The sequence below is a fragment of the Oenanthe melanoleuca genome, chromosome 10, assembly GCF_029582105.1.
Source record: "Oenanthe melanoleuca isolate GR-GAL-2019-014 chromosome 10, OMel1.0, whole genome shotgun sequence".
NCBI lineage: Eukaryota > Metazoa > Chordata > Aves > Passeriformes > Muscicapidae > Oenanthe > Oenanthe melanoleuca.
In genome coordinates, this window is record NC_079344.1 from 156,513 (window position 1) to 179,409 (window position 22,897).

Here is a 22,897-nt window from a genome sequence, read left to right on the forward strand (position 1 = left end):
TCCCAGCACAGCAGCACCACAGCAGCACTGCTCAGGATTCACCCTGCCCAAGGAAAACAAACTCTGCTCTGCAGAGGGACTGAACAGCTCCAGCACAGGTACAGCTCAGAACAACCTCTTAATGCAAGCTATACACAGCTACTCATCAACTTAAAGGTAAATCACCTGAGTAGGGAAGAAGCAAAAGACCCATGGCCCAACAGCTCTCTACTCCAAACATTTCAGTAACATTTCAGTACAGGGGAAGCTTTGGGAGACACCTGTCAGAGTGGTCCTCAGGCTTCTCCTGGCCATGCCCCAGGCCAGGCCAAGCTCTCCCATACAAATCACAAATCAGAAAGACCATGCAAGGACAGACACTGTGCATCTAATGGGGTGCAAACAGATAAGCTTCAAAGGACATGGATTAGGCTCCATATGCACACACATTAAAAAAATAAAAAAATTAAAAAAAAAAAAAAAAAGGGCTGGAAACTTTATTTTCTTCCCACACTGGAAATTCCTCAGCTACCATGAAAAAGAATGGCCTTGATCAGAGCATCTACAAGTGGGATTTGATGTGAGATCCCAGCCATCATACCTTCTGCTGCTCTTGGGGATCTTTCAGGAAATAGCAAAAACCCTTTTATTCCTCTTTCATGTTTCATGCATCCATTCTCCCCAGCCCACATGGTGTCTATGCCCCTCATCAGTGCACCAACGCATGCTCCACACTCCCAGTGTGCTCCTACAGCCACATGCAGTGGCTTGGCCAAATCATGTATCTAAACCAACTCTCACTAAAATCTCCTCCTCTAGTGTACCAGCCCTGAAAATTGTTTTTCTTTCTTTAAACTCAACAAACAGCATGACAATTTTCCCTACCCATGCAATCCCTTGGAAGTGTCTAAGCCTGGAGCTGCAGTCAGCTGGTGACCATCTCCATCCCACCCACACCTCCTCCTGCCCTGAACTGAAACGACACTGACCCAGTTTACTGCAACCCTGGCTTCAGGCAAGCCAATTTGAAACCACAACCATCCATGGACCCTCCCTCAGCCTGAGGTTGACAAAACTTTCTGCTGAAGTGCTCCTTAGCCCTCCTCCAGCTCCAAGCAAAAAAGACTTCAGAAATAGGGACCCTTGAAACTTCCCTGGAATAGGGCAAGTTAACATTGGTGAAGTGCTGTATGACACACACTGCACCTTGGAGCATCACAGCCATGAACAACTACAAAAGAGCTCATGCAAAAATGTGGTGCTCTTCAATGTTATTACTCTAAAGAATGTGGTAAAGGTCTTGAAACAAATGTTCTCCAAGAGTCTGCTGCAGCTGCAGTGCCACTGACTGCAACCAGTGTGGTGATGTTTGGACCAATTCCATTGTTCAGCATTTCAACAGGGCTCGTTTAAGCAGAAACATGAAGAAACATCAAGGGCTCATTTCACATTCCAAACTACCTTCCCCAGAAGCTAAATGCCCTGCTTCTCGTTTTCCCAAGATACCTTCCCTCCAAATGCCCTCACTGCACCAAGGCATGACAGCACAGGGTCCCAGGGCACGCCAGGGAATATGGAAACAGAGATGAAACATCAAGAGTTACAATTCTGAGCTCTGTTAGACACACACTAGTCAACTAAGTCTGCATTTTAGGTACTCGAGGGTACAACTGCATCTCAGCACACCTCACCTTGTCAGTGAATTTAGACTTAAGCAGCAGGAGCCCATGGCCTTGAATGCCAGGGGCACTTGGTACACAGGCTCCAGAGCCAGGCAGCCAGAACCAGGACTGAGCAGGTCTGCTCCACACCCAGCTGGACACAGAGCAGTCTCTGATGCTTTTTCCTGAGAATCAGTGCTGCCTTGGGCTGCCATTCCTTGCAGGCAGGAAAGAAGAGCAGCCAGGGCCTTTGCTGGCCTTTTCAGAGGCTCCACCATGACTCACACCCTGGTCTTGTGCCAAACACCACCAGCTTATTCTGCCCTGTGAGTAGCCAGGACTTGTGCCTGGGGCAGCTCAGGCTGGTGTAGTGGGGCTGAGAACACTCCCACCTCACCATCCCTGCCACTGCCATTGCCAGCCCACGGGTGCCAGGCAGTGCCCTGAGCAGGGGATAGAGAACCAGCTCAGCTTTCTCTCAAAGGAAAAGCAGCTCAGGCAGGCAGTGTACATCATGGCACCCACAGAGTTCCAACAGGGCTGAGAATTGGACATCTTTCATTCTGATTTGCAAGGCCATTTCCCTTGCCTCAAAACTAAACAAAAATCCAGATGAACCAACCTCCTGTCTTCCCCAAACTACTACCTTAATCCTCTTCCCACCTTGAAATCCAGCAATGTTAATGCTCCTTATGATCCCAATAAGAAAGGCACTCAGATTCTGTACTGATTAAGAAGATAAGACATCCAGGACAGACAAGCTTAAATCCACACATTCAACTGCTGGGAAACCTTAGGTAAATTTCCAGCCTTGTCAGGGTATGCTGTGCAGACCCTGCCCATGCAGCTCCTCAAACCAGTGTCCCAACAAATGGTATGGGAATCAGTACTTCAGAGCCTGAGTGAGTGTCTTTCCTGTTGGGACCACAGTGGACACTTGCACTTGTGCATTACACCCTCCAGCTGCTTCAGGACAGCTCAGTCTGCCCCTGGGCCCCAACTGCCCTGCAAAAAACAAACCCCTGCTCCCTGCACATGGCACCAAGTGCTGCTGGCAGGTCAGGGTAAACCTGCAGCACCTGCACCCATGGGGACAGAACAATGTTTGTAATCTTGGCCTCAGTGCCTTCACCAGATTTTCGTGCTGACCTTCCTGGCAGTTTTTGCACAGCTGCACAGAAACCAGACTTTCCCTGCCAGGACAAACCTATTTAATACCTGCACCAATAAATTCCCCTTCACAACAGCAAGTATTATTAAAACATCAGACCAAAATCAGACCACAGCAATACCATACACCACAGCCTGAAACTCCTCTCACAATGCCAGCCCCTTTCTGTCCTAGCAAGGACCATATTTCTTGGGATATGGTAAAATTCATCATTGTAGACGTGGTGAATACACACATTCAACTGTCACTGTTTTCAGCAGTCCAAGGCTGTGCCACAGGCACATCTGGAGACACCAGTGGCCACAAGTCCAGCTGCTGCCAGGGAACACACATACCGTCTTTGTATGTCAGGCTGCTGGCAAACTTTTTGCCATGGCTGCGTGCGTAGTCCTGGAGGTTGGGGGCACTGGAGGAGCCTCCCAGCACAGTGGTGCTAAACAGCCCGGTGCACTGTGACCCTGGAAAGGCAGGGAAGGTGTTAGTAACACATACCCACTGCATGCACTACAGAAAAGCAGGGTTAGTCGAAGGATGAGGAATGAGCTGGCCACCTCACAAGAATTTCAGGACAAACCACGATGCCTGGAAGCACAGGGAGGCTGTTTCTCCATTCTGAATTCCACAGTGCCAAATGCACAGCAGCTAGCCAAAACCTCAGCACCAGGAAAGTTCCTAACTCCATCTAGGGGTTTACTTCCATTTGGCTTTCTTGCCCTGACCTAGCAGAAACACCTTCTACCTTTCAGTCAGCAAAGCTACACACTAATGCCAGAACAGTGAGGATGCCAAACCACTGATGTTCATGTCATGGAGGTTCATGGCTCTGCTCTTCTGCCCTTTCTCTTTGGAAAGCTCCTTTTTGTGTAGGACACTGAGGAGAGGAAAGAACTGTCTGACCTGTGCATCAGCCAGTGTGGATTTACCTCCAGTCAGATAGGCAGAGAAAGTGCTGTGACCAGAGGGCTTGTGCTCGCAAGCAGTGTTTACAGACAGACATTGCTGGCCATGTCTCCCTGCTCCAGCACAGGAGCAATGGGTCTGAACCAGCCCTGCAAAGCCCCAGGTGTGCACAGAGCCTGGAACTCTGCCTGGCCAGCATCAGGGAACGTAGCATGCAGGGAGAGCAGCCTCATTCCTGGGGCTGGGGCTTGGCTTCTCCAAGGCACAAACCGACTTGACTTCGTGTGATATTTAGGGAACACCAGGCACTTCAAAGAGGATTCTTTCAACTGACTGAGGAAATCAATTGTGAGTCGAGACAAAACCTTATTATGGGCCAGACACAGCCACTGATTGGCTGTGAATTCTCTGCTAAACGGTCTTGCTGCTGCACTCTGCTCTGAGAATAGGGACTTTTCAAACCAACATTACACCTACATACAAAAGGCTTCCAGAAACAAGCAGATGGATCTGGTTCCACCTTACCTGCCAAGGCAAAAAATTTGCAACACAGTCTAATAGTGTTTATCTGGAACAGCGCAACTGTTACTGCTGTGAAAGAAATCCTGCCTACATTGGAAGCAGCTCTTGATCCTAAAATACTGCAGCACAGCATGATTTAGGTTGGAAGAAGCCTGAAGCTTCTTTCTTAACACCACAGCAGGACCAACTTGGATCAGCTTGCTAGGGTTTGTCCAATCAAGTGGTCAATACACCCAAGAAAGGAAATTTCACAACCTCTCTGGGCCCCTGATCTAATGTCTGGAACATTAAAAAAGTGAAAAAAAGTCTTCATCCTAGCTAACTGGAACTTCTGCTGCAACTTGTGTTTGTTGGTTCTCCACCAAGCAGCACAGGTTTTGGGGATATTTTGTCTCTGTCCCCTCTGTAACCTCCTATTTAGGTGCTGAAAGAGCATTGAGGTCTCCAGTTCCCACAAGTTCTAACCTGAGCAAGTGTGGCTCTCAGTTTCTCCTCCAGTGCCGTGTGCTCCAGGCTTCCACCCATTCCCAGGGGGTCACAGCCCTGACACACTCTCTCCATGCCCAGGGCAGCCCAGCAGAGCTCCAGGCACTCACGAGGGGAGCAGATGCAAAGAGCCAAACCCCTCAGCTGGACAGTGGCACCCAGCTGATGCCCAGCATGCCATCAGCCCTCCCTGGTGTGAGGACACATTGCTGCTGCACATCCACTCCTGGCTCTTCAGAGCCCCAGATCTGTTTCTGCAAAGATCCTCAAGACAAAGCTTTTTTGGAAAAAACACAGATCCTGAGCATTGACATGTTCTCACACAAGCTCAGGCTGAGCTGGGGACATCTGCTCCTGGCTTTCCTCAGCACAGACTAGCACACAGGTGCCCTTGGACACAAAGAACCCTTGCCTGCAGGGCCACTGGAACAGAAGCCTCAGAAAATTTCCTCCTAATGCTTTAAATTGATGCAAAGTGCTGACTTAGCATGAGCTGGAGTCTCTTGGAATGCAAATGAAATTTTGTCATGCATCGGACAGGATGATGCTCCTAATTGCTCCTCCATAGTTCAAAACAACAACAAAAACCACCCAACAGATTAATTTACTGGCAGATCAAAATGGAACATCAGATTTTTAGGATTGTAGATCTTGAGGAACCTTCTGCTGTTAGTCATTAAGCTAAGGATACCCCAGTGTTTCTGCTCTCCTGCTGCAGACAGAGGCATTTTGCTAGTGCCCTTAAGCCAGAAGAGAACTTACAAAGATGCCTTTATGGACAACAGCAATTGTCTACAGTGAACTCCAGAAGACCACTGTAGCCAAAGTAACACACACAAGTACACACACCCTAAAGAACACAATGACCATTTGGATTTAAATGTAGCAACACTTGCTAGAAATTACTGTATGCGATGGATATTTACTGTGCATTTAATTGTCATATGTTCCTTCTATGTGTCAGATGTTTAAGAACAGCCATTCTTGGTTTCCCTCTGGGAATCTCAGCACAAGGCTTCGTGCCACTGGCAGTGTACACCTCTGCTGCTCAAACAGCCAGCAGTGATTTCACTCCAGCTTGCAGGGTTCTTGCAAACAAAGAAAGGCACTGAAACATCCCTAGCAGCACATACACCATGGCAAACAATCCAGAGCAATGCACTTGATGCCCAGAAAAATGTGCCACACTCCAAGGCACAGAGAAAGCAAGCTGCAGCCACCTATTTTCAAAAGAGGAATCTTGTTTTTTAAATAACAGTAGAGGCACCATTCTGGAGGGCATGGCAGCAGGATAGAGCTACTGCAGGAGCTCTCTTGTGCTCTCTGCTCCTGCAGACCTACACATGCGAGGTTACACCAGCACATATATTCCATTTTCCAGAGATAATGACAGCCAGGCACTGACTGACAAGGTCAGGCAATAGGAGGTACACTCATCTTCAGAAAACTCAGAAACAGCAGGTAGTGCCTGAACAAACCCTCTCATGACATCTGCTGAGACAAGTATTAAAGCCAAAGTTCAAGCTTCCAGAGTTCTGTATTATCTCTTAGAGAGAGAACACATTTCAAATCCTAAATGGGCAAGAAATTAGATTCCTAAAAAACAAGCAGGAAAGAAATCAGGAAGATTCCTTGAAGAGCTTGACTTGTACAGGTAAAGAGGCATGGTTCTTCATAGCAGGCCTCAGGTGATAAAAGCCCACAGAAACACAGATATCCCAATCACCAAGTGTTGTGCAAGCTGGTGTGGTACAGCTGGTCTCTCCTGCTCAATCCTTCTGCACCTGCAAGGCTCTACAGAGGGAATGGTGGCTGGGGTGGAGGTCTGTGTCACAGAGCAGATCTATCAGTTCTACCCAAGGTTTTGTCCTGGCAGAGCTTCACAGGTGGGACAATAAACAGCACAAGCTTCCCAGCAAGATTCTGAAACTAAACTTGCCAGGATCATCTTTCAGATTTTGTTGTGGAGGAAAAGTAGTACTGTACAAACGTGTACAAAAGCAGCAGTCTTCTCTATTGCCAAAACAGACATTCTTCAAAAACCTGGGAAAGGCTTTAGTCCAAGGGCTGTCATATCTGCTTTCCAGAGCACAGGCCTTCTGGGAGTCACACACCCAAACAATCAAACCAGTTTGCAGCACCATTTGATGTACTCAGTAATTCTCCAGGCAGAGGCACCTCCTTGACTATGTGCCATTTCAGAAATTCCCATATTCATCTGTATGGACCCACAGAACAGCCAGAGGTTTCTTCAAGCCTAAGCATGGCAATTTGCCACAGCTCACTGAATCTCACAGTGGCACTGGGAAAGGCAGAAATAAGTGAAATAACACATTCAAAAATTACCATGGCCAAGGCTACAGTCCCTTTATGAAAAAAATATACATCAGCCATTCCTATTTAGATTTTTCCAGCTGGTTGGAAGCATAGCTGGCAGACTCCAGGGATACTTTCTAACAACTCAGAAGAAAATTCCCTTTCCTTGGTAAGTATTAGATTCCAAAGAAGCTGCTCATTCAAATGTGGCAGAGAAATGAGCAGGCCTTTCAGAAGTCTCTTGGCTGCAGGTTGTCCATGCAACAGAATGATGAGTCAGAACTGCTGCAAGTCTGCAGCCATGCCACGATACTAAGATGGTTTCAAAGAAAAAGAAAGTGGGCATGACTTGGGCATTACCACCTCTTCTCTTCAGGACCCAGGTTTCACAGCCATCTCTGAATCTCATGACAGCTGAGACAGCTTTCCCAGTTTCAAAATAGATCTTACTTTTGCAAAAATATTTCAGGAAGAATTTAAAATATTCAGACATAGTTTATGTTAGGATGACATGGAATGAAACAATCAAGGACTGAGAATGTCAAGTGCTCTGAAATATTCTCTTCTACTGACTACCACAAGAAGAATGGTTGCCCAGGGACTTCAGCTTGAGAACTACTTAGAGAACTACCAAACATGCTGTCTGTGGCACACCCCTTCCATACAAGAGATCTTTACAAAGCAAAGGCAGAAATAGAACAGTCTCACACAAAGAACAGCTTTGCATATAAACTGATGTTTCACTGAAGGGAAAGCACACTGGCTCTCACCTAAAATCATCCCTTCCTACTAAGCTGAGAAACCGTGTAACAAATAAGAGCAACAGAGGAGCAGAGGAAAGCCTGCAGCAGGCAGCTGGCCCTGCTGCTCCTGTTCTGGAAAGGATGAAAAGTGCAGCACCTGCTGCTGCCAGCAGCTGAAGGAGATTTTGTACACAGAAAGTACCGACCAAGGCAGACTCTACAGGGCTCTCAACAGTAACACTGAGAGAAGACACACGACAGAGACATAAAAGGAACTCAAGCCAGATGTCTATGTGGAGACAGACTAATGCCCATGGAAATAGAGAGGTACAGGTGAGTAGGCTGCTCACAGGTCAGGTACAGTACCTAATCCACTTTGCTTCATCTCAGAAGACTGCCTGGAATAAGTGCTGAAGAGGCGATAACCTCCTGATTTAGAAGATTCAGACAGCACCTGCAAAGACACAGTGTAATTAATCAGCATCATGCTCCAAGTTACCCACTGCTATCAAAAGCCTTTATACATCAATTGAAGGTAAAGAAAAGTATATATTTTCCTTAAAATCACCATTTTCAAGAAGTACAAAGGTAGTCATGCCAGGATTGTGACAGTGAATGTTCAATTTTAATTTCAAGATTTAGCTGGATTATGGAACAGTGGAAATTTGAAAAGTATGATGGGATTCATGTACTGAGCATCTATTCTCCCAAGACTCTTGCTGAAATCCCTGGGACACAGACTTCCTTCTTTAGCAGCAGGAAATCATATCCCCTTTAGCTTAGTACATGCCTGTCACAAAGAGCCTCTGAGTGCTGCACTCAGGTGACACTGTGAGTAACACACAGCAATGGAAGATAACTAACAAATACCTCAAATCTTAACTCTGCTGTTTTCTGCTTCAGAAAACCAATGGCAAAAATGCCTGTGAAATCCCTCTGAAAGGAAGGATAATTCCAGAGTACTCTGAAAGTAACAGTCACCTGCTGACTGTAGCACTGGCCTTGTGACTCAGCACAGCCTGGGAAGGAGAAAGGTTAGAACAGCAAAATCAATTTTGTTAATTCACCAGATCAGTGAATGGGACAGTTCTAAGCCCTGACAGTTTTAACATCCTGGATGAATCCACCAGTGAGCAGAGACCCCTGAGCATGAGATCTTAGATGGGATGTAGGAATGAGAAACGTGGAGCTGCCTTTGTGACAAGCAAAGGCTGGAGCCTAACACAAGGCAGAGATGTCAGCACAGCTGGGTGGTGAGGTTGCATGTAATCTCATACTGGCTACACCTACAGAGCATGTAATCCAAATAATGCTTGTGTTTCTTGTGTTGCTCTTCCTCATCAGTTCCTCTGGCCTGTGTCCCTGTCCTTCCTCCATGAGGAAAAGTTTCAGAGTCTGCTTTCCACAACAACCCTCTTTACTTTCTGCAGATCCTTTCCCAGAATCAACCCAGGCTCTGCCACGTTCAAAGAGAGGCCAGGAAAGCCAAAGCAAGCAAAGGGCCCAGGAGGGCTGGCAGTACCTCCATGGATCCCGTCTTGCGGCTCCTGACCAGCGGTGACCTCCGTGGGACGCCGAGCGGCTCCGCGGGCAGCGGGGATTTCTGCCGGGCTCGCTCCGGCTCCTCGCCCTTCTGGCCCGACAGGTCCTCCAGGCTGCCCTGGTCTGCCTTCTTGTCCTCGTTCTGCCGAAGGAAACACTCCCTCAGCTCTACAGCCCCAGCTCCAGCCTGGGAGCTCCTGCTGTGCCAAGCCCAGGAGGATCCCCAGCCCCAGCAGCCACCCTGAGAAACCCAAACGGGACACGGGCACGACCTGCAGCTCCCCGGGGCACTGCCAGCCAGGGCACACAGAGCAGGATGGTGCCCAGGTGCCCCTGGGGCTGGCAGCTCCTGCCAGGTGTGAGCTCACCTCTGCTGAGGCCGGCCGGAAGCCGAAGCCCGTGGGAACGTTCCTGTCCTCCTCGCAGCCCTTCACTCCAGGGCTGAAGTGCAGCTCCACGTGGAAACGCTCCTCTGAAGAGGGGTCCTGTGAACAGTGGCACAGGAACAGTAAAGAACCAAACCCAGCTAATCCTGCCACCAGCCCAGGCCAGGGTCCCAGCCTCTGTGCTGCCAGCACACATCCCAGGGCCAGCCTCTGGAGGGAAAGCAGGAGCAACGAGCACAAACAGAATGGCTCCAGGTTTGTCCCATCCAAAAGGACAGCACACAGCTGAGGCATTCTGCCTGGTGCTATTTTGGGACAACAGCCACAGAGGTGTACAACAGAATCAGGCTCTATTTATACACACACACCCCGCTAAACCCCAGCCCCTTCTGACCCATCCTGCTGCAAACCCAGCACACACCAGGACAGCAGGAGACTGGGTCCCTCCTGGACCTTCAGTCAGGCTGTTCCAAGACTTAAGTAACTTTCCCTAGTAATTATTTTTCATAAACCTTTTTTTAAGGAAGCAGAGCTTTTACAGTATCTGGCAGTAATGATTTAAATCCATCTTGACTGACTGACACATCCATACCACTCATGAGAGTTCTAGTCACATGTTTTTTGACAAGCATCACTTCTAACATTAGCTCTGTGAATACAAGGCTCTAAGTCCATAAGGTGTGGGGTTAGGGGCTGCTCCCCTCAGCACTACAACCTCCTGCAGCACAGACCCAAGTCAGAAGGTCTGATCATCAAGACATGCAGTTTGGTTTTAGAATAAAAAATACTTGATGGGTATAGAATTTCTGGATATTTTCTTGATATATTTCAAAAATACAAATCAAATATCACTCAGTTTTATTTTTTTTCCTACTGTTCACTTGCAATTAATAGTTAAAAACAGCAAATAATTTTGCACTAGGAAATGCTTTACAGTAGTCAGTATTAATTACATAAGTTTGGTATTATTCTCAGGGTGACATTCTGCTCACATCTAACAAGCATTAACTGGGTCACTGCCTCCCACATAAACTAAACACTAGCAGTTGTGTTAATGATCCATCTGTCTTTGTTCACAGCAGCAAGAGCTCAAGTTACAGACTTGCAACTGAACGCGTCCCTGAGGACTGAGCCTTGCAAGGGGGCAGGAAGCACTGTATCCTACTGCTCCATCCCTCACCTTGTTGTTGTCCTCGTAGAGCATGATAACAATCTGGGTCATGTAGTTCAGCTCTGAGATAGCACTCAAATAGTCCATGGCTCTCTTCCACTGCTGGTCTTTGTTCTCCTGATACATACACATAAACAGTCGCATGGGATAAGCAACAGCAGACACTGCAGCATTCAGTGAAATGGGACTGAGAGCTCCTCTCTGCACAAGGTAGCATTGTCAGGACAAAAGCACCTTGTTTGACTCACAGGAAGGAGCAACCTTGCAATGAGGTGGGGTGCTTGCAGCGAGGAGCAGTTGCACAGAGGGGTGCTGCAGCTGCCCACGTGCAGACCCCAGCTGCAAGCCCTGTGCCACAAGCCCTGTGCCACCCTGACTGCAGACAAGCAGAGCCCACAGCAGGCTCCCAACACTGCCATTCTCAAATACACAGAGGAGCACAAGGCATGAACCTGTGCTAAACAAGGGTCCAAGCGAAATGCTTTTACCTGATGCTGAATGAAAAATGTGAGACTCACTGAGCCCTTGGGCTCCGCAGAGCAGGGCACCCCTCACTGCCCCCCAACACTGCCAGGAAAGGTCACACCAAAGTGCCACCCACGGTGCTGTGCAGTGAACCACCACCTTGATGGACATGAACTGAAGCCTCCAACACAAGGAGCCCAGATGCAGCCCAAAATCCCTGTGCTGGCAACACAGCATCCTTGGGCACTCAAGTCAGGGAATGAGGGAGCATCTTATTATTATATAGTGAGTGATTCAGAGATACTTTTCTGATCAGTGCCTGTAGATATGCTAAGCTGCCACAGATACCACAAATCATGCCTGCTAAGCAAGCCCAAACTCTCAAGGCATTTCAGACCATGCTTAAAAACAGGAAGGTAAATCAGAGAGCCTCTCAAGAAGAGTAAAGCAGAGCTTTTCTCAGGGTCTGCATGCCAATTGATTCAGGAAGCAGGTGAAGACAGAGCAAGTGAAGGGTGAGTTGAATGAATTAATCCCTAAGAATGTGTCATCTGCCTCTCTCATAGAGAGTACATCCTGTGAATTTGCAACCTCAAGTCACTTTCTCTGTAGGAAAAATGATTTTATTGCCTTATAGAGACAGGACCAAGCTCTTAAAATAAAGAGTTGAAGGAAGCAGGAAGGAAAAAATTCACCCATCCCCATTGCCTCATACTGCTATTCTCCTAGACAGGTAAGTGGTCTGCTCACCTGAAACTAGCAGGACAGATCCTGGAGAAAACATGTCTCTGTGCAAGCCAGAGAGGCACTGAGGAAGAACAAACCTCCTACATGCCAGGAAGCAGCAGCATGCAAACACAGCAGAGATGGAGCTGGCCTGATGCCACCAAGGCACAGCACCAGTGGGAGAGCTGGCTTAAGGGGCAACCTACAAACATACACTGTCCACCTTGGAAAAGGCTACTGGAAAGAAGGAGGGAGGCTTACTGTGTGAGCACTGTTGGGACACTTACATCCAGCAAGCCCCCGTAGCGGAAGATGCTGAGCAGGGAGTGCACGTGGCTCTCACTGGTGAAGTACAGGCGCGTCCGGACGTGGCGACCTGGCGACAGAACTCCTCTGGAGTACCTAAACCAAAACCAGCCCACAGTCACTGCCTGCCACTGAACTGCCATCTATCACACACCAGCATGTCAGTACATTCAATGGAATGACAATCCCACACTGGGAAGTCTCAAAGGCAGCAGGACAGAACAAACAACGAGAGCACTGGGCACAAGAGCAACAAATTTTGTGGAATCCTAATGGAGACACACAGTAGGTCTCTTCACTCTACACTGGCCCTGTGCAGGGAAGGAGATGAGGCATCACCACCCAGCTACAATGGCTACAAGCCTTTGTGGCCCTGCGCTTCTGGTCAGCAGTCTCAATGCTCCTTCTACATCTGCCTTCTAGTTCTGGGAGCACCAACAAGCCTTCCTCCTTGGAGGGTCCTGCAGTGCATGCTCAGTACCTCCTTCCACAACAGGACACTCTGCTGGCATGGGAACCACCCACTGCTCCACAGCTGCCCTCCCCACTGCAGCAGCATGCAGCACAAGCCTTACAATGGATGCAGCTTGTTGACAGACTCATCTTCATGAGTTCTCTGTAGGTCCAGCTGGATCTTTTTAATGAGAGGAAGACAAAAGCCAATAGCAATCTCCAGTTTCTCCTCCTTATTAATCCCATATTCCTGCAGGAACAAAACGACAGATACCCTGAGCCCTGGTTCTTTGCCACATCCTCACATAAAAGGCACTTAACTTCAACAGCCCAGTCCACAGCAGCACTAGTTAAGCAAGAACAGGAAGAGAAATCCCCCTCAACACTTTTCACTTTCTTCTCCCACATATTGCAGGGGGTAGTAGAGGACTGAGACTCCTGCAAGAACCCCAGTTATGTCTGAACATGACTGTCAGTATCCTTCACACAGCTGAGAGGTGCAAGTACCACGAGTGAATCTCAGATCTCACGACATGCAAACTTATACCCTGAGCCAGCATGAGCATTAAAGCAACAACTGCTATTGGCAAAGATAAAAACTGCAGTGCTATACTGAAAACAGACAGACTGCATCTCACCAGCAACACTGAAAAAAGTTTAGACCACTTCTGCTCTACAGGGGCAGCTGGACCTTGCTGGTAGCAACTCATCCCATAAAAAATAAACTTTGCCAGAAGCAACTCAACATTGTAAACTGAACAAGTCCTAATCTGACAAGAATAACAAACTTGTCAGAACTTTAACACAGAAATCTCCCTTCACTTCCACAACCCCACTGTGGAAGGAGGACGGAATGTTGCTGTAGCACACACAGGCAACTTGGAGCTCAATGCACTGCAACCAGCACAGAAAACCTGCTGCATCAGCTGCTCATTGCTCTGACCCTGCCAGACTCCTCAACCAGAAGCCCAGCCCTGCCACATTTCAAGTCACAAATGGTTTTGGCCTTATACAAACACTAAGACAGATCTGAGAAACAGCCTACTGTGACATGCTGCCTTGGGAGTTAACATGCAGGGAATCGAGACAGAACACAGGCAAAGGGCCAGAAATCGCATCGTCATACAGGCTATACCTGGGGTATGATCACATCTGCCAGGGCTTTGGAGAGCTTGAAGAGTTCAGTTGTGCCTTCCAGCTTCAGTGCACAGTTGTGCTGTACATCATACTTGATGCAGTCATAGATATCAGGGATCTTGCTGATGTCATAGCGCCCGTTCTTCATGCGGAAATCCCGCTCCAGCTTACTCCAGCGCTGCAGCATCAGCTCCAAGGTCTCACTGTGGTACAGCTGCAGGTCTAAAGAGCAGACAACACCAAACCACATTCACATCCTACAACCACAGAATCGCAGAATCCTGGTTATTGCTGCAGATTGCAAGTGACAGCTATGTCTGACTTCTCCCAGCATGAAAGGGCTCCCAGTTCTTGCGTCACCCACAGAAATCCTAGTCTGGGAAAGCCACTGGACCTGTCTGCAGGAGTGTTAACCTGCAGCAACAGGCTACTTCTGAAATGCTTGAGAGAAGCGAAACCATTTGTCTGGTTGATTAGGTCTGCCACAAATCCCATGGCAGGACCCCAAGATGCCTTTGTAAAACTTCTGCTCTTGTTACTATGAAAGTTGAGATGAGAAAATTGTGACTGAAAAACTTGCTGTTTACAGTCTCCAGAAAAGGCCTGAAAAAACACAGGCATACTTCTCCAGGCTATACTGCTGCTGTTTACATTTACTCTAAGCCAAGATGTAGATATCATTTCCTATAATTATAGCTCTCTTTAACAGCAATTAAAAGTGGAGCCTTCCACATCAACAGCACATACAGAACTGCACATTACAGTTTCTTTACTACAGACAAACATAAACCCTTAGTGGTGTTCGGGAGATCTGAAGATGTAACAATAAATTAATCTCTTCCAGCCTCTTTCCAGTTCTGTTGCTCACCTGCAGATTTTGGGTCTTCCAGACGTTTTCGTATCTGGGAGGTGAGATTCTCAATCAGGGTGAACACCTGGTTACAGACCTCAACTGGGTTCTGGATAAAGGTCATGGAGTTGAGTAGAGAAGCACTGCCTGTAGGTGCTAGCTGAAAGAAGATTCCAGCAGAGCTTAGTTAGTCTTCACAAATGGGGAAAGCAAAATGTCTGCCTTTTGCAGCTGTACTGCTTTCTGACTTGGGACAAAGGCTGTGCTCCCAGCTGAGCACAATAAGCTGGCCTGTTCCTAGGAGCAGCCAGGCATGTCCTAAAATCCTCCTCAGGAAGAAACTCAGAGGGAGCAAACAACTGCTCCCATCAGATCAGATCTCCCTCCACCTACAATATCCACTCTTGACTCATTTTGCTTCTCCTTGAGCAGAAGGGCTTCATTTAAGGCAGTTCTTTGAGATGATAAATATGTTCCTTAAAGGATTTTGGTCCAGTAATCACATTTCAGAGCCTGAGAAAAACAGTATTTTGAGGACTTGCTGGAAAAGCAGCAACAGTGCTGTCACTGGCTGCTGTGCTGGATGCAGCCCATGCTCTCTACTCTGCAGCTAACAGAACCTGACAGGACACACAACAATCTGTAACCAAAGATCTGCTGACATGCACAGAGCACGGATCTAGAACCCACTGAGGCACACTCCCTGCCCACCGCAGCTGGCACTGATCTGAGCAGCATGAAGGAGCTCTTTTAGCACACTCACAAGAACAAAATTAACTGGAAATTCTGAAGGGAGAAAAAGGCACCATGATCAGTCTTGAAGGGGACAGCAGAGGACACTGAGGACTGTCATTCAAAGAAGGGCAAGGGCTATTAACCAGTACAGTTCCACACATATCCTGTCATTCTGACCAGAACTGATCTCAAACTAACCAAACCACTGTTCACATACCACACATTTAATATCAAACCACTGAAGCTATTCTCCTTCCAGATACAGAGGACAATGAAGCCACACTGGTGCTTTACCTTTTCATAATCCTCTTCACAGAACTCAGCATCCTTCTGCATGATTTCATGCAGTCGTGCCTTCACTCTGTGCTGACAGCTGCTGAGGGAATCACTGTCACTGTCCAGCAGACCATTCATGTTGGCACTTTTCACCATCTGCACCAGGATGGGAGTCAGTTCTCCTTCCAGGGCCAGCAGACCCTAAAGCCACAGCACACAGGACAAGATTTCAGGTCTGTGCAACCCAAGCTACAAAAATTCTGGTAGTTTCATGGCCAAAACTCAGGCAACTTAAGTGAAATCTCAACTGTCCTTGAAGGGCAGTTTTACAGCAACATCCCCTCCAGTCAAAGATGACTCTGACATGCTTCTGGAGCTGTTCAAGCAAAGGACAGCTCTCCCTGCAGCAGCCCCAGATTTGTCCAGGCAACTGTTGAGCAGGCTCAGCTTTCAAGCAACTCAGTTTGCTTGAAAATATTAATACAGTGAAGGCTCCTAAGGCCACTGCAGGATTCCTCTTGGCATCAGCTGCAAATGAATCTGTCTTCCCTCCAGTCCCCACCCCACACTGCACCAAAAGATATTTCACTCCCCTTTTAAATGCAGCAGGCAAAGAATAACCCCTCTGGCTGGGCAGCCACCCCAGAAACATTCACTCTATAGGGAACAGAATTAGCAGCAGATCTGGTGTGCTCTAACATCAAGCACCAGCAATAATCCATACAATCCCCTCGAGTAAGAGTCCTGTCCTGGACAGGACAGTAAAGGTGACAGGATACACCAGATGTCAGTACTGCCCCATACACCTGCTATCAGCACCGTGTGCCCCAGTCCACCCAACAGAGATGGGGAAGGTCCTAGGAAAAATCCCTCCTCATCACCAGAGGCTTTCCTTTAGAACCAGCATATTTGAATGAAGCAGAACAAACAGATGCCCAACAGAGAAGAAAGACCTTTGCAAAAGCTGCTGCTGTCATCTGAACTCTCCCCTCATCTGAGGCGTAGATCTTGAGGTCGTGGCGGTAAGTGCTGTGCAGCCTGAGCAGGCCACAGCCAGGGAAGCCAGCATAGTCACCTGCAGCCAAGGACAACTCACAGTCACATCCTCACACCTGCAAAATGATCAGCTGAATATACTGCTCTACACAAACAAATTCTATTGCAGCAACAAAGTTATGTTGAGAATTAGTCACTTGCATAGGCAGCATTTATGCAGCTCCAAAACAGACTGTTCTAGCCATACACAAGGACTAGAAACCTAACAAAGGCTTTACTTAACTGGGGAAAGTTAATTTTGAGGAAAATGAGCATTCACCAGCCAAGTCTGATGTTGCCCAAATTCTGCAGCAAACTTTACTGAACAGCCTGTAGTAGTTCTGCTAGCCTGAATACCCTGGTGCAGAATGAAGATGCACCAAAAAAACAATCACTTCCTTCTGCCTCTTTTCTGCATGAGAGCAGATCCTGCAGTCCTCAGAGCTGCAGGGAGGGCAGTTCAGCAGGGAAGTTTCCAAAGCAGATTCTGTCCTGCTACAATTACTTTGTGGCACAAATTGCCAGTTTATTTCTCATGGCTGAGTCAACCACAGGAATCAGATGAATAATGGAGGAATGCAACTCATGCAGCTCTTGAGTCTGACCTCCAAAGACACTGCAGTGGTCACTGTCTGCTGCTGCCTGGAATCCCAGGGCAATTCTGCACAGTACCCAGTCACACTGCATGTGACAGAGTCAGGCACCAGCCAGAAGTCAGATGTATGCTTGGGAAAGCTGCCAGGCACCAAATGCTACCCAGGAAAAGAGCACTTCCCTGCAAAATGACATCTCTCCCTCTCCATGTATGACCCCATGGAGCAGAAGTCTACAAAGCTGTTGTTCAGAGTGACTCATCTAAGCACAGGGGGCACTTCCCTGTAGGAGGTTACCAGGGTGTTTAAGCATGACTTTTCCTTGTGAATCCATGCTGACTGCTCAGAGTCACCTGCCTTTCCTCCATGCACCCAGGAATGATCTCCAGGATTAGCTGCTCCATTACCAGCCCAGGGACTCAGCTGAGGCTGACCTGGCTGCATTCCCTGGGCCCTCCTTCCCGACAGTTTTGAAGCTAGGAGCTCCACTTCCTCTCCTCCAGTCCTCAGGCACCTCCTCCAACACCCAGAGCCTTTCAGAGAGAACCCTTAGTGGCCCTGCAGGGACACCTGCCTGCTCCCTTGGCACTGAGTGAGGCCATCAGGGCCCTTGGGTTCATGGATGTCCAGCTTGCTTAAGTGTCCCCTTAACCAGTTCTCTCCCACCAAACCTAACCCTTTCTTATTCTAAAAGGAAATCTTCTCCAGTCCAATTTAAATTTGCTTAATTAATTTGCAATGTAATTAGTTAAACTGAATTAATTGAACATACAAGTCAAAGAAAAGCATACCCAAAACTGGGCTCACTGGATCAATCCAGTGTATTACTCCTGACTCAAAGGCAATCTCAACATGTTTTTTGCTTTTTTTCCCTTTCAGCTCTTGTTGATTTGTGTGCATATTACATGCTTTTCAGTATCACAGCATTATGGTGGAGAAAATATGAAGAAGTTACCTCCCTATTCTCCTGTCTCAGGGCAGAATTATCTGTGTTCCAAGACAGATCTCCTCTGTTCTCTACATTTGCCCTAAATTCCTTGTTAACCATTCATAAATTTTGTATTTGCTGCATCAGAATGCACCTGATTAGAGCCACTTGTCTTTTCTGAATCCTGGCACATTATGTAAAGAAAGCTCTTGTGCTTCAAGACACACTGAAGTTTAACAGCACACCTCTCTGGCCAGCTTAGGGATCTTTGGGGGCAAAACCCACCTGAATTATTAAGTCCTACCAGGCCAACCCCAAAGAACAAAAACCAATCCCAGAGGCTGTACACAGCCACAGATGGCTGAGCACCCCTGAGCTGGGCTGGGCAGCCTGGCAGGCAGGGCAGGAGCAAAGGCAAAGGCAGCTGGGCAGACTCACCTTGGCCTCCAGGGTACATGCAGCGGAAGGCGCGCCCCAGCTCCTCAGCCTGGACCCTGCCCGCCGGGGTCAGCTCCCCTCCCCACTTGAGCACCAGCAGCAGGGACGGGGACAGCTCTCGCCGAGCTTCTAGGAGACAAACAGCCACTCACCACACCAGCTCTCAGCTGGGCTTTGCAGGGACAGGAGGAACAAGAGGTTGGCATCAGCCCCTGGCAGGGTGTCCTCAACACAAGCCTGGCCCAAAATGCCCAGGAAACAAATCAGCAAGTAGGAAACTCAGAGTCACTAGTTTTTGAAGGTACAGGCTGACACTCACAACATTGGACGTGCAAGCCCTGCAGAGGCAGCCAGGGTGTACTGGCACCCCATGACGTGAATAAAGATAAGATATGGGTCACCAAATCTGTTGCATGTCAGAGCCTATACAGGTAGGGGAGCTGCACTCACACATGAACTCTGGGCTTAAAGATCAGGGTAGCATCATCAGGTTTCTTTACCTTCATCTTCACTCGCAGCTTTTGGATGTCCATGAGGCAGATAGGTCAACTGAACCTTACGGTTAATGCCAGAAAAATGTCCATACCTGTCACAAGGGATGGGGAAAAAAAAACCTGGAACCAATCAGCTCCACCCAACCTTTGCCCAGAGGCCATCAGGCAGTACATAGCAGAATTACAGCACAGGCAAGAGACTTTATGCTACAACACCCATAGCCATGGAACACGATTTTTGCCATCTCCCTGTGACCCAGCACACACCTCACAAAAAGCCAAACAGCTCTCTCAAACAAAATTCAAAGATCCATTCCCATGCTCTTCTACCAAGAGAACTCTGCACTGTCATTCCTCACTAGGGCTTTAAAGTCTATCTACATCTTTAACAAGTGAATTAATGAGATCATAGAAAAAACCACTCTGAGGATAACCACGTCTCAAGTGAGCAGAAAGAGCAGAGGAGGGAATCCCTGCAGAAAGACCTCTGTGCTCCAGAGACACAGCCTGAGCACAGATGCTGCCTGTGTGTGCCATAGCTAGCTGCAGTGCTGAGAACCCTGGCTTTCTTTAGAAGTTGTCAATACTACCATATTTCTATTTCGACTGTACAAAACCTCAGAGGACACAAATATCATCTCATGTTTTTCAAGCTCCTTTTTCCTAAACTTTTGGCACCAGGACAACTTTATTTAAAAAAAGTTTTATTCCAATTATATCAAAATGCTTAATATCCACAGTTCCTCAAGGACCCCAAGTCCTCCCCTGCAGCAAAGAACACTCAGCTTTGCCTCAAATTGTTTAGCCAAACACCAGACACACTTGGGACAAAGATCAGCAGGGTTTTGATGTCAAGGAGAAAAGGTGAGGACCATGGTGCCTTTCATGTACAGTTACTACCAGGGACAGAGAAGACCCCAGTCTCTGGGCAGCTGGCCAGGATACCAGCAGCACAGCTTGTTTCTGTCCCACATGCTCTCAGGCAAACTCACAGTGCCCTGAGACAGGAATGCTTACATCTCCAAGACACTCTTGAGCTGTTCCAGTTTGGATTTCCTCTCCTCGATTTCACAGTCACTGTGGGTTCCCAGCTCCACCACAAGCTGCCGTGCGATGTCCAGCACCTCCTGTAGGAAAGCAGAGAGCAATTCTGCCTCAGACTCACCAGAGTACTCCTGCAAGGCCTCCTGGCAGCTCCACCCTGCATCAGGTGCACACAGACACTCCTCAGAGCCATGTCATTTCATAAGACACAGCTCAGGCAAGACAAACTTTCACACTGCAGTTTGCTTCATCCCTGTGCTGCAACCCTTTGAGAGCCCAGCAGGTACCCCCAGCTGCCCCACTCCCTAGTGTGGACCCACCTGCCACCAGAGGCAGCCACAGCTGCTGGGCAGGCTGCATCAGCTCATCTCCATCCTACAGTGTGTGCATCAGGCAGCAGAAGTTTCCCTTCTGCTCTCCTGCTGTCACCCGGCTGAGTGTGCACAGGGTGCAGAATGAGACAAGGGACACCTCTGTGACAGACTGTTGTCCTTTTGGAGGTTTGCACCCTCCCAAAGAAATGCCTCACACCAGGACTTGTATCACCTGCATATCCCACACAGTAAACCCAGAATGTACTTCCTCACCTGTAGCTGCTCAGGTCTCTTCAGCTTCAACTTCCCTGTCTTGTAACCATCATATTTCTCAAATAATTCAAAGAACCTGAAGAAACAACAAAGAACACTGATCCATTTTCTGCTGTTACAATAATACAAGGAGTGTCATCCCTACATGTGCATTCAGTCTCTGCTCTTCAGGGAGAACCAGCAGGCTACTGGCTCTTCCCTGGTCTTCAGAAATTCTGAAAAAACAAGTGTTTTTCAAAATACAGCCAGCAAGCAGATACGAGCTTCCCATTTAGTGGGGCACTTTAGGGGGCTCTCTCAACTGGTCAGAAAGCATTTGCTTGGATAGGCAGGAGAAACTACTGCCTCCTATGCACTCAGTGCCCTGCTCCTGACTTAGAGCAGGCCCTCATCCCTTCCCAGCAGCACAGCACTCCTTCCCCTGGCTCTTACCTGGGATGCTTCACTTCCATCTTCATCTTCTGCTTCGGGGTGCGATCTCCGTGACGGATCACCGCAATAACACAGCGAAGCTCCATCCTGGGGAAACAAAAGAGAGATGACAAATGTGCCCCCACACTCCAGAGCTGCCACCAGCAAGTACCTTCCCACTGCTCTTTCAGTTCCATTCTTCTGACAGCTGCTTTCCTCAGCAGGGGTAGAATTTCTCCCAGACTAAACCAGACAGAGGTGCCACAGCTGCAGAGGGAATCAAAGCTCTGCAGACACTACCAAGCTGACTGGTTTCACACCAGTGTACAGGTATGCTGAGGATCACAAAGAAACTTGCCTTTGGTCTTTTAGCCTTACGTGCTAGAAAACTGGTAAGGCCAAAAGTATCAAATGAAGGGCTGACAAGCACATGAATATGAATATGGTCATATGAATATTTCAGCTAAGTGTTTCCACCTATTTCACTGGTAGCTCAACATGCACTTTCTCCATGCAGCAGCCAGCTACAGCATCTGTCCTGTTCTGTTTCCTGTCCTGAAGAAGAATTTGGACTCCCTGAAAGCCATTTCTGAGCAGTTTCTGTAATTTCTTCAGTTACTGCTCATCTGCATTCATCAAACCTACAGCTAACCTCCAAACTGTCACAACTCCCATGTGCATAGCTAAGCCTTTCCACAGACATTTCAGGGCTGCAAGCAGCACAGCAGCTGGAGGATGCCATGCTGCCAGTGGTGTCAGGCCCTTGGTCAGGGTTTTTCACACCTTGTCCCTCATGTAGCCATCACTGGCATCCTTTTGAGATGATGGCAGGTACTCACATGGTGCCTGAAGTTGTGGGCACAATGGGGATGTCTTCTGCCTCTGTTGGGATGGACCAGGGGATATGAAACTGGGGAGCCAACTCCCTCATGATTATATTTCTGGAAGAAATCAAAATACAACACTCACAAGAAAATCCATTCCCTTGGCTCTCCACCTCCTCCTTAGCAGTCCAGCTGAAAGTTGTGCAGAGAGCCACAGAATTTCCCCTCACTTTCATTGCAGAGACACCTACCACACTGTGGGCTAGTTAGGGCACCCCAAAGGGATATCAGTTTCCCCCACATCACCAATACCACAACTGGGTATTGCTTAGCATGCAATGAAAAAGTCCTGGAAGATACATCTAGCTGTAGACAAAGACAGCTAATGCCAATGCAGGCAGGAGCTCCAGGGGCTGAAAATAATCCTCTCCTCCAAGAGCCAAGCTTTCACCTACTGAACAAATGACTGACATGAATCACCTGCAGCTTCTCTGACATACTGACCAGGACTCCACACTTCATTTCACTTTGCCATGAGTTACCTTACCACCTTATCAAAACTCGGATTGTTCATACCCAAGGATTTTGGCACAGTCATCATAATACTTCATGGAGTTCTTCACAAAGCTGAAGCCATTCACATCACAAACAAAGGAGTGGCCATTGGCCCGCAGGAGGTCGAACCCACACACGGTTTGCTGCAGGAGGAAGCAGAGGA

General features: G+C 48.0%; 1 protein-coding gene across 9 annotated transcripts in view; it reads right to left on the reverse strand.

The window, feature by feature from the left end:
- Positions 1 to 22,897, reverse strand: part of PPIP5K1 (diphosphoinositol pentakisphosphate kinase 1) — a 41,594-nt gene that overhangs the window by 10,430 nt on the left and 8,267 nt on the right. For 4 of the 9 annotated variants that reach the window (XM_056500107.1, XM_056500110.1, XM_056500111.1 and 1 more), the window contains exons 10-27: positions 22,756 to 22,877; positions 22,195 to 22,296; positions 21,377 to 21,463; positions 20,945 to 21,020; positions 20,331 to 20,440; positions 19,320 to 19,405; positions 18,820 to 18,948; positions 16,779 to 16,900; positions 15,844 to 16,026; positions 14,833 to 14,974; positions 13,963 to 14,186; positions 12,950 to 13,077; positions 12,356 to 12,470; positions 10,887 to 10,994; positions 9,689 to 9,805; positions 9,301 to 9,462; positions 8,145 to 8,232; positions 3,147 to 3,269 (exon numbers count right to left, since the gene is read on the reverse strand). In XM_056500107.1, coding sequence (XP_056356082.1) covers positions 3,147 to 3,269; positions 8,145 to 8,232; positions 9,301 to 9,462; positions 9,689 to 9,805; positions 10,887 to 10,994; positions 12,356 to 12,470; positions 12,950 to 13,077; positions 13,963 to 14,186; positions 14,833 to 14,974; positions 15,844 to 16,026; positions 16,779 to 16,900; positions 18,820 to 18,948; positions 19,320 to 19,405; positions 20,331 to 20,440; positions 20,945 to 21,020; positions 21,377 to 21,463; positions 22,195 to 22,296; positions 22,756 to 22,877 — 2,224 coding nt within the window. The remainder of the gene's footprint in view (positions 1 to 3,146; positions 3,270 to 8,144; positions 8,233 to 9,300; positions 9,463 to 9,688; positions 9,806 to 10,886; positions 10,995 to 12,355; positions 12,471 to 12,949; positions 13,078 to 13,962; positions 14,187 to 14,832; positions 14,975 to 15,843; positions 16,027 to 16,778; positions 16,901 to 18,819; positions 18,949 to 19,319; positions 19,406 to 20,330; positions 20,441 to 20,944; positions 21,021 to 21,376; positions 21,464 to 22,194; positions 22,297 to 22,755; positions 22,878 to 22,897) is intronic. The other 5 variants (XM_056500112.1, XM_056500105.1, XM_056500108.1 and 2 more) reach the window with 2 other exon arrangements.